Below are 14,742 nucleotides of genomic sequence, written 5' to 3' on the forward strand. Positions count from 1 at the left end.
TTTTCTCAATTACAAATGTGTATTTTTAATCAAAATTAATTTCTACAAAAAACATATTTAATATTAATAAAACGTATTAAATATTATTGATAAATAAGTCCATAGATATTATATTATTATTATATATATGTAATTATATATTAATTATATGTATTAATTATTATTAGTTAATTATATATATATATTATATATTTTTTTAGTACTTCTTAGCATTTTGTCAAGTACAAATGTCTATTTTTAAGAAAATTTAATTTCTATAAAAATAATACAGAAAACTACGAAACTATGAAAAAATAATTTTGCTGATTGAAAATGCATATTATATAAGTACATCTTTTTTGTTTATGAAAAATGAATATTTTTAAGCAAACTTTCTATATATATGTGCATGTTTATGTATATATACACACACACACACACACACACATATATATATATATATACAGCTATATAGATTTATGCTATATTAGTTCATATATTTGTCTCTATATTACAATATTACAGTGTCTATATTTCTCTCAAAGCATCTGACATCTTGAACAAATTTTTTCACAAAATTTTGCGTCACAATGCATTCTGGGATTGTCTTCTCTGTGAACGACACATGCAATGCTTCCTCAGAACTCAGGGTATCTTAGAAGACAACGTGATGTTTCTGCAGAAAATCCTTCATGTAAGGGGGGGGCACACATGATTCCCAAAGAATCTAATTTGGAAGCAGAAGGCATGACCCCAGAAGCCCCACATGTTTTGCTTTCACATGTGACATCTCAGCATGAGACTTTTCTCCAGGGCTTTCCTGCCTTTCATTGAGAAGCGCCCGCTGTTTCGGCCCACTAAAAAACTGAATTTCCTTCCCTCCTTCTCTCCGAGAAATGCTGTCAAGGAAGAAAAGCAGACAGATGTGACTGGATAAAGTAACTTAAACTGACAGCTGACCCATGAACGATCAATCATGCTGTCAGTGACAAGCCATGTTCAAACACTCAGCCAGCAGTGCCATGTGTGTGTCCTACACCAGTGAAGCCTGAAAGACAACAGCTACACATGCCTACTGTAGGAAAACAAATGGAACAAAGTGTGACTGCTGATGTCATGAGATCTAGTGGACGCAAAATTATTTGGACACTTAAAGAAGACATCAGATGCCTATTTTCCACAAGTAGAATCTTCATGAAATGGTTGCAACATACATTGAATAAAATCCCTCAATGGTCATGTAAAACAACACTGTTTTTACCTTCAAAAACAGCTGTGTTCACAGCGAGTCATTTCGGTGCATGTCTCTTTAAATGTTAATGAGCTACTGCTCACCCCGCCCCCTTCCGTTTTTTGTGTATTCGGTGGTGCATTACCATCAAAACCAAAACTAATCCACTGCATCCTCAGTGTTGGGAGAAAATTAATCCAACTGGCTGAGGGAGGGGATATGCAAATACGGGGCAGTCCATCAGCAGGTGTGGGCGGGGCTTGAGCACTATGACATCATACTGCTCAGGAAATCAAAACACCTGTTAACTGAGACTGTTTCGGTTTTCTGAGGATTAAAAAAGGATTAAATGGATTTTTATTCACAGCAAACTATTTCGGTGCATGTCTCTTTATATGCTAATGAGCTACTGCTTACCCCACCCCCTTCTGTTTTTTGTGTATTCGATAGCACGTTTCCATCAAAAACAAAACTAATCCACTGCGTCCTCAGTGTTAAGAGAAAATTAATCCAACTGGCTGAGGGAGGAGATATGCAAATATGGGGCAGTCCATCAGCAGGTGTGGGCAGGGCTTGAGCAGTATGACATCATACTGCTCAGGAAATCAAACATGCCTGTTAATTGAGACTGTTTAGGTTTTTTGAGGATTAAAAAAGGATTAAATGGATTTTTATTCACAGCGAACCGTTTCAGTGCATGTCTCTTTAAATGCTAAAGAGCTACTGCTTACCCCACTCCCTTCCGTTTTTATTCGGTGGTGCGTTACCATCAAATAAGCAAATAAGGGGCAGTCCATCAGCAGGTGTGGGCGGGGCTTGAGCAGTATGACATCATACTGCTCAGAAAATCAAAACTGCTTGATAATTGAGACTGTTTAGGTTTTTTGAGGCTTAAAAAAAGGATTAAATGGATTTTTTATCACTGTAGGGTGGTTGTGTCCACACTAGTATAAAACATGTTTAAAGGTCACTTCATAACACATATTTGATCTGCTGAATTATGTATCACGTCAAACCCACAAAGCAATTATCGTATTGTCACTGGGACACTAAATCAAAAAGATCAAAGTGTTTTATCACAGACGTGACACTATCGCAAGCTCCGGTTAGACATTATTCACTCATATATGTCTGTAGTGTCAGTCAGTAACTTTAAACAAACATTCTCGGGGGACACGGCAACAGCAGAACTCTGCCAGTTTCAATTTTCTTTCAGTTGTTACTTTTTAACCATTCTATCAAAGAGCTTATCGTGTCTGCAGAGTGTTCACGAGTCGGTGCAACATGTTGCCTCTGTGAGATCTCTCCGGGAGGCCCCTGCGAAAGGGGCCCCATTCCCCCCGTCCCACAGGTGAGGGGATATGCACATATCTCATTCTGATAGCTCTGACCTCTGAAGACCCCATCGGCATTGAATCCAGAGCACATCGTGACCTGTTGGGTCACAGTGCCAACATATACTGCATATACATCAGCTTACTGACATACACCAAAAAATTCCCACTACTGCTGGTGTTTTTAAGATGAAATATGTGAAAACTTCTGACTCGGTTAAACATGTCAGTCAACAAGGGGCTGGTTGGATTCCAGTGGTACTGGCTCACTTGACAGAGGGAAGCTCTTGGGAAAAGATGTGAATGACAAAGACTGAGCGGTGAGAAAACTCTTAGCTTGCATTATTTGACAGAGTATCAAAATAAGATACACAAAACTGCTTCCAGGATGCCATACAAATGTGACCCTGGACCACAAAACCAGTCTTAAGTAGCATGGGTATATTTGTAGCAATAGCCAAAAATACATTGTATGGATCAAAATTATTGATTTTTCTTTTATGCCAAAAATCATTAGGATATTAAGCAAAGATCGTTCCATGAAGATATTTGGCAAATTTCCTACCGTAAATATATATAATTTTTGCACGCTCAGATTCCAGATTTTCAAACAGTTGTATTTTGTCCAAATATTGTCCTATCCTAACAAACCATACATCAATGGAAAGCTTGTTTATTCAGCATTTATTTCTCAATTATTTCTAAAAATTGACCCTTATGACTGGTTTGTGTTCCAGGGTCAGAAATCATACAGATATATGACAACATTTATTCTAAAGTGTAATGTATGCTTTGTATATGCATAACAGTAGTGTCAATCACACCAAAAGGCAACTACACTATCTCAAATGCATTAATGTGTAAATATTTGACCAGTTTCATCCTTCCTTCTCCCTAATTTTAAAAAGCAAGCATGCTACTAGACAAGAATTTATAAGCATAACAGCAGTAATGTGTGTTACACAATGGGGTGGTAACTCAAAATGTTCCTTACTCCAAAAGCAAATTTATATATTTTTATTCATGCACCGAAGAAAATAAGCGGCTTGATAGCACAGCTACTCCACTTTTCAAACATATAATGTACAAAAAAAAAAAAAAAAAAAAAAAAAAGCTAGCAACATTTTTAGGTTTATGGATTTAACTTAAGTTTACAGGAGATAAACAAATAAATAAATACAAATCAACTGTGAAGTATCACACAGGGATTTCTGGCAAAGTCAATTTGCAGTTTTTCCACTGTATTATAAGATGACTTGTCCTTTTTCACTTCCCAAAACTGAAAAAAAAAATGCAAAAAGACTTGAAATGAACTCTTTGTTTTACAGTTTTTCATTATATATAGTACTTACCGTTAACAAATTAAATGTTTTGATTGTAGCATTTTTTGTCTTTTGCTGTTAAAATTACAATCATTTTTTTATGGTGTACAAACCCATTTTTGTGAGTAAATGTCCTAGAATGGATGGGTTTAACCATGTCCAGACACAAATGACACATGAGAGCTTGCATGGGCGGCCCATTTTATGACTGGGAATGGGATTATTCACAAACTATTACTTACTTTAATGCAGGATCCACTGTGCTTGTCATAATATACAGTAAAGTATTATTTCAAGATATTATTTAACAAGCCTTTTTTGGAAAACTTGAAATTGAATGGGGAAAACCCATCATTTCTCCTATTATTTCTCCTACTATAAGTCTTCATAAAAACAATGGGGATTTTGTGTTCATCTACACAGAAACTATAGTCATCCACATCCAACTGTCACCACAGTGACCAAACATCCAGCCGACAGATGACTGTAACCAGAGGAGGAGAGTTAAACATTAAACACTGAGTTATTATTATAGCAAACAAACCTAATTACCAATAACCCTGTTTAATGCACTTACATAACACATGTTTGACCTTCAGTGTAAACCTTATGACTCCATCACTCTTATCTGCCCTCATTTTTTAAAGGGATAGTTCACCCAAAAATGAAAATTCTGTCGTTAATTACTCACCCTCATGTTGTTCCAAACCTGTAAGACCTTCGTTCATCTTCGAAACACAAATTAAGATATTTTTGATGACATCTAAGAGCTTTCTGACCCAACTGACACATTCAAGGCCCATAAAAGGTAGTAAGAACATTGTTAAAATAGTCCATGTGACATCAGTGGTTCAACCATAATATTATGAAGCTACGAGAATACTTTTTGCACGCAAAGAAAACAAAAATACAGACTTTGTTTAACAATTTCTTGTCTTCTGTGTCAGTCTTCGACGTGCGTTCACAAGAGTACCGTGATGCATGTCTATGCAGGGTCAGAAAGCTCTCAGATTTCATCAAAAGTATCTTAATTTGTGTTCCAAAGATGAACGAAGGTCTTACGGGTTCGGAACGACATGAGGGTGAATAATTAATCACAGAACTTTCTCTTTAAATCACCAAATTACATATTAAAGTTGCTGCAAAATTCACAGAAATTCACATTTATGTCTCATCGTGTCAGTGCACTTAAATATTTACAGGCCCCCTTCATACATGACAGTCTAATGTGTGTTTCATCCCACATCTGGAAATATTTATATCCTCCAGCATTCCTGGGTGCATTAGAGTATTAGCTGCTATTGTTACTGCAACGGCAGCAGTGCATCATGGGACATGATCCAGGCCTGCAGGCCAGACAGATCTATACGTTGCTTGGGTTTCCACGGAAATTCAGTATGAATTCCACATGCACCCTTCTCAGACACTCCCAGTCATGAAGGAAGCAAAAAGCAAGGGAAAATGACACAAAGTTGAAAGAAATGCATTCAACACATGGCTGTGTTGCCTTGTGTGACACTAGTGTGGGAGATGCCAGATCAGGTGCTACTGCCCACTATAGAGCCTGGATGAAGTGGCACCAAGGTGCCATCAGGTCAAAGAGTAGTAGCCAATTCCCAGAAATGCCAGTCATAATCTTGTACTTCACAAAGACACTCCAAATGTTTCAGTGGTAAATATATAAGTCAAAAGTTTACATACACCTTGGAGAATCTGCAAAATGTTAATTATTTGATCAAAATAAGAGGGATCATACAAAATACATGTAATTTTTTATTAAATACTGACCTGAATAAAATACTTCACATGAAAGATGTTTACATAGGGTCAATAAGAGAAAATAATAGTTGAATTTATAAAAAAGACACCGTTCAAAAGTTTACATACATTTGATTCTTAATGCTGTGTTGTTAACTGAATGATCCACAGCTGTGTCTTTTTGTTTTTTTTGTTTTTTCGGTTACTGATAGTTGTTCAGGAGTCTCTTGTTTGTCCAAAACAGTTAAACTGCTTGCTGTTCTTCAGAAAAATCCTTCAGGTCCCCACAAATTCTTTTTTTTTTTTTTTTTTTTTTTTTTTTTTTTTTTTTTATTTGAACCCTTTCCAACAATAACTGTATGATTTTGAGATCCATCTTTTCACACTGAGGACAACTGAGGGACTCATATGTATCTATTACAGAAGGTTCAAACACTCACTGATGCTCCAGAAGGAAAAATGATGCATTAAGAGCTGGGGGGTGAAAACTTTTGAACAGAATGAAGGTGTGTACATTTTTCTTATTTTGCCTAAATATCATATTTCTTCATTTAGTACTGCTCTTCAGAAGCTACAGAAGATACGTACATGTTTCCCAGAAGACAAAATAAGTTAAATTCGCCTTGATCTTCAAATTCAAAAAAATTTCATCCCCCCGCTTGTAATGCATTGTGTTTTCCTTCATGCATTATGTATGATCCCTTTTATTTTGGGAAAACAATTAACACTTTGCAGATTCTGCATGGTGTATGTAAACTTTTGACTTTAATGGCAAAGAAAAACAGTCTAAAGTTAGATCTAAATTTAAATTTTACTTTTATGTACAGTAAGTGACAGGGTTTATTTTCACCCCTAGGGTAAAACTGAGTAATATCTTTTATCTCATGCCAGTAATGCACATATCCGAGGTCAGATGACCTTTTACATCTGTTGAACCCCCATGGCCCCTCTTTTAATCAGCACATTATCTGGCAATCATTTTCACAGGGGTCAGTGTGCTTTGTAATATCACATAGTACTCCAACTGCCCTGCCTGTGAGCGCTGTGTAATCCTGAGGAAATGGGATCCTAAACTCACTGTCAGGACTGTGGATTAGTTTGGAGACCCGGCGGGCTGTGCATCTCGGACACATGATGGTGTGTCGCTCTTCTGCAAGTGACCGGGCTGAGACCTTTAGTTTCATAACTAATTTCCGTCTTTGCTGCTCTGGCCAAGGGTTATTAAAGTTAATAATATAATGTCGTTAAAAAATTAACAAGTCAGCAGATATGACATTTGGACATTTACTGATATTTGGAAGATGGATGCGAGCTATGTGAAGGGCAAGGATAGTCCTGTGACAAACAAATCCTGCAGGAATTTGTCCCTAGGAAGTGGAATTTAATATATACCACTAATAATAGAAGTACATCTGGAAAAAGTCATTGAATAAAAGCTAAGAGGGAAAGTTCACTGCAGAACGCAAAAGAATATACTATATTGTTCAAAAGTTGGATCCGTTTTTTTTTTTTTTTTTTTTTTAAGAAATTAATACTTTCATTCAGCAAGAATGCATTAAATTGAGCAAAAGTGATGTTTAAGACATTTATAATGCTACAATTGTTAAATAATTCTAAATTATAAAATTCTGTTCTTCTGAACTGTACATTCACCAAAAAAAGTGTAAAAATGTATCACAGTTTCCAGAAAAATATGAAGCAGCACAACCGTTTTTAAAGTAATAATAATAACGTCTTTAAGCACCAAATCTGCATGTTACAATGATTTCTGAAGGATCATGTGACACTGAATACTAGAGTAATGGTTGCTGAAAATTCAGCTTTGCATCCCAGGAATTATATTTTAAAATATATCAAAATAGAAAATAATTATTTTAAATTGTAATAATATTCCCAAATAGTACAGTTTTAACTGTGTTTTTCATCCAATAGATGCAGCTTTGGTCAGCATTAGATACTTATTAATATTATTATTATTTTTTTAAATCTTATTGAGATTTTGAGCCATCTAAAAATGTCATGATTGTGTTTTAAAATGTACTTTTCATCCAATAAATGCAGCCTTGATGCACATAAGATACTTCTTAATTTAAAAAAAAAAAATCTTACTGACCCCAGTTTTTTTCATTTTTGGGTGAACTGTCCCTTTAAGAAAAACTAAATTAGCACCTGTAAACTCCAAACTGTATTTTATCCTTAATTAAAAGTTAATAAGTCTAAAACCTTGTAAAATCCTAAAAGAAATTATTCAGAATCATTTGTTTCAGTCATCTGAGATTATGAGCCATCTAAAAATATCATGATTGCGTTTTAAACCGTACTTTTCATCCAATAAATGCAGTCTTGGTGCACATAAGATACTTCTTAATTTCCAAAAAAAAATCGTACTGACCCCAGTTTTATTTAAGAATATGAACGCGTCGACATTCACTAGTTTTTTTTTTTTTTTTTCTCACAACATCTTTTGTGTTCCACAGAAAAAGAAAGTCATACAAGTTTGTAATAATTTATGGGTAAGTAAAATACAGATGACAGATTTTTCATTTTTGGGTGAACTGTCCCTTTAAGAAAAACCAAATGAGCACTTGTAAGCTCCAAACTGTATTTTATTCCTAAATCAGAATAATTTTGGTTTAAAACCTCTTAAAAAGAAATTATTTGATCTCAGTCATTTGAGATTACGCGCCATCTAAAAATCAAAAGACAAATTTTTACTGAACATATATTCAATTCCCAGCTTTTCCGGTGTTGTTCTCTCCCTGAGAAGCCATGCCTATCAGAGGGTTGCAACAATCCTCCTGACTCCAGTAATAGTCTGGTAAGTGGCTGTTGTGTTGATCTTCAGGTACATTAAAGGTTCAGCCGGTCTTTGCAGTCTATCACTAATTGATATTTGATGGATTCTTTGAGCAATGCTCAGCTTTAGAAGAGAGAGAACTACATGATCACCTTCCTCTAAATACACAGGACATTCTGCACCCTGATGTGAGGACAGAGCAGGACAGCGAGCGAGGGAAAGAAAATAAGGAATGCCGTGTCGCAGCCCCTAATGAAATACCAAGGGCTTCTAGCCGTCTCAGCGTACCTGTGCATCCGTACGTCCTCTTGCTGCTGGCATGGCTGAGTCCCGGATAACTGGCGCTGGTCGGCTGAATCAGTGTCGAGATACGCTCTGAGTTCTGGAGTTCCTCAGAAAGAGAAAGTGCAAGTTAGAAGAAGCTTTTGAAGAAATTCATAGCACACACAGCAAGGACAGCCGTCCAGACAAACAAGCGTGTTATTCATTCTTTTCTTTTTTTTTTTTACTTCCAGCCCACTCCAACCCACTGGACTGGGTCACAACAAAACTGAGCGCTCCTTTGTAAACAGTAAACCAGTCAAATACACTATATCCAATGCAATCACAGTCTGCAAAGAGAAGAAAGACTAGATTTTGTCTGCTTCTTGTTCAAGTGCCCAGGCTGTATAATTAGACTCAAAGGCTACATTCACAGCTCATTCACTCACCCAACACTTAAAATGCAACTCTTTGGTATTTTTATAAACATGTGGCCAATATGTGGTCGGCGGTTTAATATAAAGCACACAAAAAGACTGAATTGGGAACACAGGCAAACAGCGATAACTTCAATGATTTGTCTAATGTTTTCAGAGTTAACCTCCTCCTGCTATATTAAGACTACTTCAAGTAAGTCATTTGTACTATAGACCGATTTTTTGAAAAGTGTAAACACTGGCTATTTCAATATTACTCTATTTGTTTGAGCGGTCAACTTCTGGCTCAACCCATGGCTTAAGTTTGAGGTAGAAATGCCTGGTTGGCTAGACAAAGGCGGACAGTTTTTAAAAAATGTGTTGGAAATAGCTGTTATTTTTATAATTAGCTATGTAGAAATGACACACTTTGGTTTTAAGGGGATAGTTCATCCAAAAATAAAAGTTATGTCATGATTTACTCACCCTTATGTCATTCCAAACCAGTATGACATGACTAAGTCTTAAAAAGGACACAAAAGCAACAAAGTATCATTAAAACATAAAAATTCATATAATTTGTGTGCTTCATTGTTATATAAGTCGTCTGAAGCTATTTGATGGCTTCGTGTGACAAACAAACCAAAATTCAAGTGAGGCCGGATCATTGAGTCTAAATTCTACTGAATCAACCAATTCATTCTAAAGATTTTAAAAATTGTTTATGAATTGGATATTGGACCAGTTGAACATGAATTTGACCGGTCTAATTTCTAAATCAATTAGACTGTTTTTGCGAACTTACTCAACTGATTCAGTGAAAAGATTCAAAATCTGATTCAAAAGAATGATTCGTTCATTAATCGAACACTGCTGCTTTATAATTATTTTTTTTTTTTAAATCTTACTGATGCCAAACTTTTGAATGGTAGTGTATTAAAATTTATTTAGGAATATGAACTTATCAACATTCACTAATTTTTCTCACAATGCCTTTTGTGTTCCGCTGAAGCAAGAAAATCATACAAGTTTGTAATGAATTATGGGTAAATAACAGATTTTTCATTTTTGGGTGAACTGTCCCTTTAAGAAAAACAAAATGAAGATTGAAAGAATGATTTATTCATGAATCAATCACTGCTGCTTCTCTCATGAACACATCAAGGATGTCGAAGGTGGATGTCAAGGGGTTTTTTTTTGTGAACAGTGACTTAAATTTCAGCTTGTTCTTCACAAAAACTTGGAATATTAATATATAATTTTGAGGCCTAAAATCCCCAGTACTCATTCAGTTTCATTATATAATTCATCATATGAGTTTGGAACAACATGAGAGTGAGCAATTTCTTGGTGAACTGTTACTTCAAGAAATAAGCACATAATACTCAACCCAGATTGGAAATAAATGTGTGTTTTTGTAAGGAAGTCTCATCTAGGTCTTGGATAGCTACTTTTGGCTATCAGAGAGTTTAGAATCATTTTTCTTTCATATGTCCTTAACATTTATAGCACAGGAGGGTGGGACTGGCTCTCCACAAAGACCGAAGTTTGACTCAGTAAACCTAAACTACTAAACTACAGTGTCGTAATGCTGCAGACATTTAGGTGTGACCACATATTGTGATAAAACACAATATTATGCATATTGCATTTCAAGCCATCGGTCTGACACACATTACACATTTGCAGCAGTGGTGGTGTGGTTTCTTCCGACAATGTGGCCTTGGGATGCTCCCACATATTAGATAACAGCGAGCATTTGGATAAAGCGTGTCCGGTATTAAAGCATGAAATGGATATTTTCATCCAGTGCAGCAGTGACCTGCTTGTTTTCTTGTTAGCAATTATCCGAGCGAAGCACACAACGTCCCATTATGCAGTCACAATAGTGATTTGACTCACAAAGTCACAAGGGAGAATAATAATTGCTGTAATTACAGACACAGAGAGGATCGGCTAAAGAAAAGCATCAAACGAAGCTGATATATCTAAAGGGTAAAGGCCTAGAGCTGAAGAACAGCCTCCATTAAGGGTGTGGGTTGACAGAGGCCTCTTTCAACTCCACTGCCCCGATGCAGGTATGTTAAACATGCCCATGTTTGCTGAGGTTCTGGGCCTCACTAAGAAAAAAAAAGAGCAAGGAGGGGCTAAAAAAGAAAATGTCTTGAGAGAAGGTGATAGATTGATGTAGAGACATTTTTGCCCTCTGAAATGAAGGTTCACTCAACAGTGCCATCATTCAGAGCTTTAATAGTTTGCCCAAAAATGAAATTTTCTTAAAGACATAATAGATTTGTAGAAATTTAGCATCACTGGCTCAACAATGGATCATATGCAGTGAATGGGTGCCGTCAGAATGAGAGTCCAAACAGCTAATAAAAACATCACATCCACAAGTAATCCACACCAGACTGTAAAAAAAAAAAAAAAAAAAAAAAAAAAAAAAAAACAGAATTTGAGTCAACTTAAAATAATTTGTTACCCTGATGCCTTAAAAATTTTAAGTTCAGTCAACTCAAATTTAGTTTAGTCAACTTGAAATGTAAAATTTTACTAAGTCACAACTTAGATATTTGAGTTGACTAAACTAAAAATTTGGTTGTTAACCTTAAAAGCTGGGCTTGTTACCCAGCTGCCTTAACATTTTAAGTTGAATCAACTCAAATATATAAGTTGTCACTTAGTACAACTTAACATTTCAAGTTGACTAAACTTAAAATTTTAAAGGCAGCCAGGTAACAAATTATTTTAAGTTAACGTCTTCTGAAGTGAAAAGCTGTGTGTTTGTAATAAATAAATCCAAATTTAAGTGGGTTTAAACTGTTGTTTCTGGCCTAAATACCAGTCTATAATCCATAATAATGCTTCCCTTGAACTGTTTTGGACTGTTTTTCCTTGTAAACACTGCTTGATCTGTGCATATTTCTCTCCTGATTCAGATTAGTCTGAATTTTTTCACTGGAGAAAGCAGTATTATGAATAGAAGACTCTTAAATTTTAGCCAGAAGCAGTGGTTTAAAGTTAAACACGTCTTGATGATGGATTTGTTACTTACAAACATGCAAATTTTCACTTCACAAGACATTAACTGATGGGCTGGACTTTTGTGGATTGCTTGTGGATTATTGAGATGCTTTTATTACCTGTTTGGACTGTCATTCTGACAGCACCCATTCACTGCAGAGGATCCACTGGTGAGCAAGTGGCAACGCTAAGTTTCTCCAAACCTGTTCTGATAAAAAGAAACAAGTTCATCTACATCTTAGATGGCCTGAGGGTGAGCACATTTTCAGCATTTTCATTTTTGGGTGAACTATTCCTTTCAGCTTTTAGGAACTCAGCAGCAGCATGTTTGCTCTCTTAGTGACAGTGCGTGCTGGTCACTCACTTGCTACTCTCCTAAAATACACAATGAGGCATTAACAACTACAGTCACTGACACAGACCATGGGCTGAGTGCCATCGCAGCTGCAATAGTGTTGAACACGTGGCATTTGTGGTTCTTTGTGCACCGCGAGTGCCCAAAACATCTCTGCATGTAACCTCAAACATTGAGCCAGAGCAGATGACCACTCTGAGGTTTAAAATAGACTGAATTAAAATTAACTTCTATCCATGTTGGAATCTGGTCCAAGCGGCCAATACATTGCCGTACTTTGTCCGTGTGTGAGCTAATGTGCTGTGCACGCACACCAAGGCTGCATTTATTTTATATAAATTGCAGTAAAAATGCAGTATTATGAAATATTATTACAAGTTGTTTTTTTAAATATATTTTTAAAACATAATTTATATCTCTGAATTTCAGCAGCCATTATTCTACTCTTCGGAGTCACATGATCAAAAAATCATTCTCATATGATGATTTGGTGCTCAAAAAAACAACAGTTGCTTAATATTTTTGTGGAAATGGTGATGCATTTTTTCAGCATTTATTTGAAATCTTTTGTAACTGTGTAAGTGTGTCACTTTTGATCAATTTTATGCATCCTTGATGAAGTGTTCATTTCTTTCAAAACAAAAAGCTTACTGACCCCAAAACCAAATTTAAGACATTTCCCTTTTGTTAATCAACAAAACAGCTTTTAGCGGGTTTGTTTATATGTATATATATGTAAAGACAATAGATAGACTCCACCCAGCCTCTGAACTCTGGTGTGGGTGCTGTACATTGTGTACCCTCCGCTCTATACCATCAAACAGGACTTGCCTTTAGAAGAACAAAAACACTGATATTTGGCAGGTCATTTGTCAACAAAATATGGCTAAAATACAACGCTTTATTGTTTTACGTCAAATGTTTTTTTGTGTCTTATGATCAATCTATGCAATGTATATCTGCATATGCAGTGGAATTTTTTCTTCTTTTTTTTCACAGAATACTTATAGGTGAAAAAAAAAGTTGGGACTTTTTTTTAAGTTTTCACAAGCTGAACTATTTCCTGGTACATGAGCTGGAATTTGAATGAAGTGGGTCTGCATATTTTCTAAATTATATACTGTACGTCACCTGACTTTGCATACAAGAGTGTTGAAAGATTAGCATGCATGGACATCCAGTGGCTCTTTACAATGGAATGTTAAACTTTCCAGCAGGCATTTGACATGGTGACTTTAAGATAACCCTCCTTACACTCATTTAGATTAGCTTGTGCATTGTTTCAATCTCAGAGTAAATATTTACATTCCGGAGGGCTGCATTTATCTTAAAGGCCAGTCTAAATGCAATATGCCAGTAATGCAGAGTGAGGGGACTAGCATAATGTTTATAAATATGCAAATTATATTTGTCATAATAAATAATCAAATGCAAATGATGTATATGTTGGGTGCTAAGAAATGCTTGTTTTTTTCTCATTCACTCATTACCACCGCCTAGTGGATAAAATGATGTGCTGACGCTACATGATGTTACATGCAAACTTAAAGCTTGAAGACTTTTTGTATCTACAGTAACATAAAATATGCGTCCTCTTTCTCGGTTCTTATTTTGTTACTTCCCTAATCTAATTTTCACACTGTTTCAAGAAACAGCTCACCCAAAAATGCAAATCTGTTGAAAATGTACTCACCCTCAGGCCATCCAACATGTAGATAATCAAAACAGATTTGGATTTTGGAAATTGAGCATTACATCGCTTGCTCACCAATGGATCCTCTGCAGTGAATGGGTGCCGTCAGAATGAGAGTCCAAACAGCTGATAAAAACAAGTAAATGTCCAAATTCAACATTTAGGTGTTTGAACTTTAAACTCGTAAAAATGCGAGTACAAACACACAGCTTTTCACTTAACAAGATGTTAATTGATGGACTGGAGTTGTGCTTTTATCAGCTGTTTGAACTTTAAAGACAATGCACATTTGACACATTCTGTTTGCACTAATTAATTAGTTAAATAGTGAAAAGTGTTAATGTATGTTAATGAAGTCTTCTTACTAGTGTTATTCTTGCCAGTGTGAGATTTCCACATGCTCTCTATTGACCTGTATGTCAACGGATCTCAATTACTGCCTTCATTTGGGCAGGGGAACAAAGTGTACCCATCTCACAGTCAATGCATCCAAAACAAACAGCCTCTCAGGGTGCATTCAAAGACACATACCGTGACCTCGACACCTTACTGTCTTACTCGACTATGCACAT

The 14,742-nt window shown here is 35.8% G+C and overlaps 1 protein-coding gene across 3 annotated transcripts in view; it reads right to left on the reverse strand.

Annotated features, from left to right (window-relative positions):
- The window catches only part of ninj2 (ninjurin 2), a 27,444-nt gene extending 18,551 nt beyond the window's left edge, over positions 1-8,893 (reverse strand). For all 3 annotated transcript variants that reach the window (XM_051107029.1, XM_051107028.1, XM_051107027.1), the window contains exon 1: positions 8,710-8,893. In XM_051107029.1, the coding sequence (XP_050962986.1) occupies positions 8,710-8,742 (33 nt within the window). In that variant the 5' untranslated portion in view covers positions 8,743-8,893. The remainder of the gene's footprint in view (positions 1-8,709) is intronic.
- Between the last annotated feature and the right edge of the window lie 5,849 nt (positions 8,894-14,742).

The sequence above is a fragment of the Labeo rohita genome, chromosome 4, assembly GCF_022985175.1.
Source record: "Labeo rohita strain BAU-BD-2019 chromosome 4, IGBB_LRoh.1.0, whole genome shotgun sequence".
NCBI lineage: Eukaryota > Metazoa > Chordata > Actinopteri > Cypriniformes > Cyprinidae > Labeo > Labeo rohita.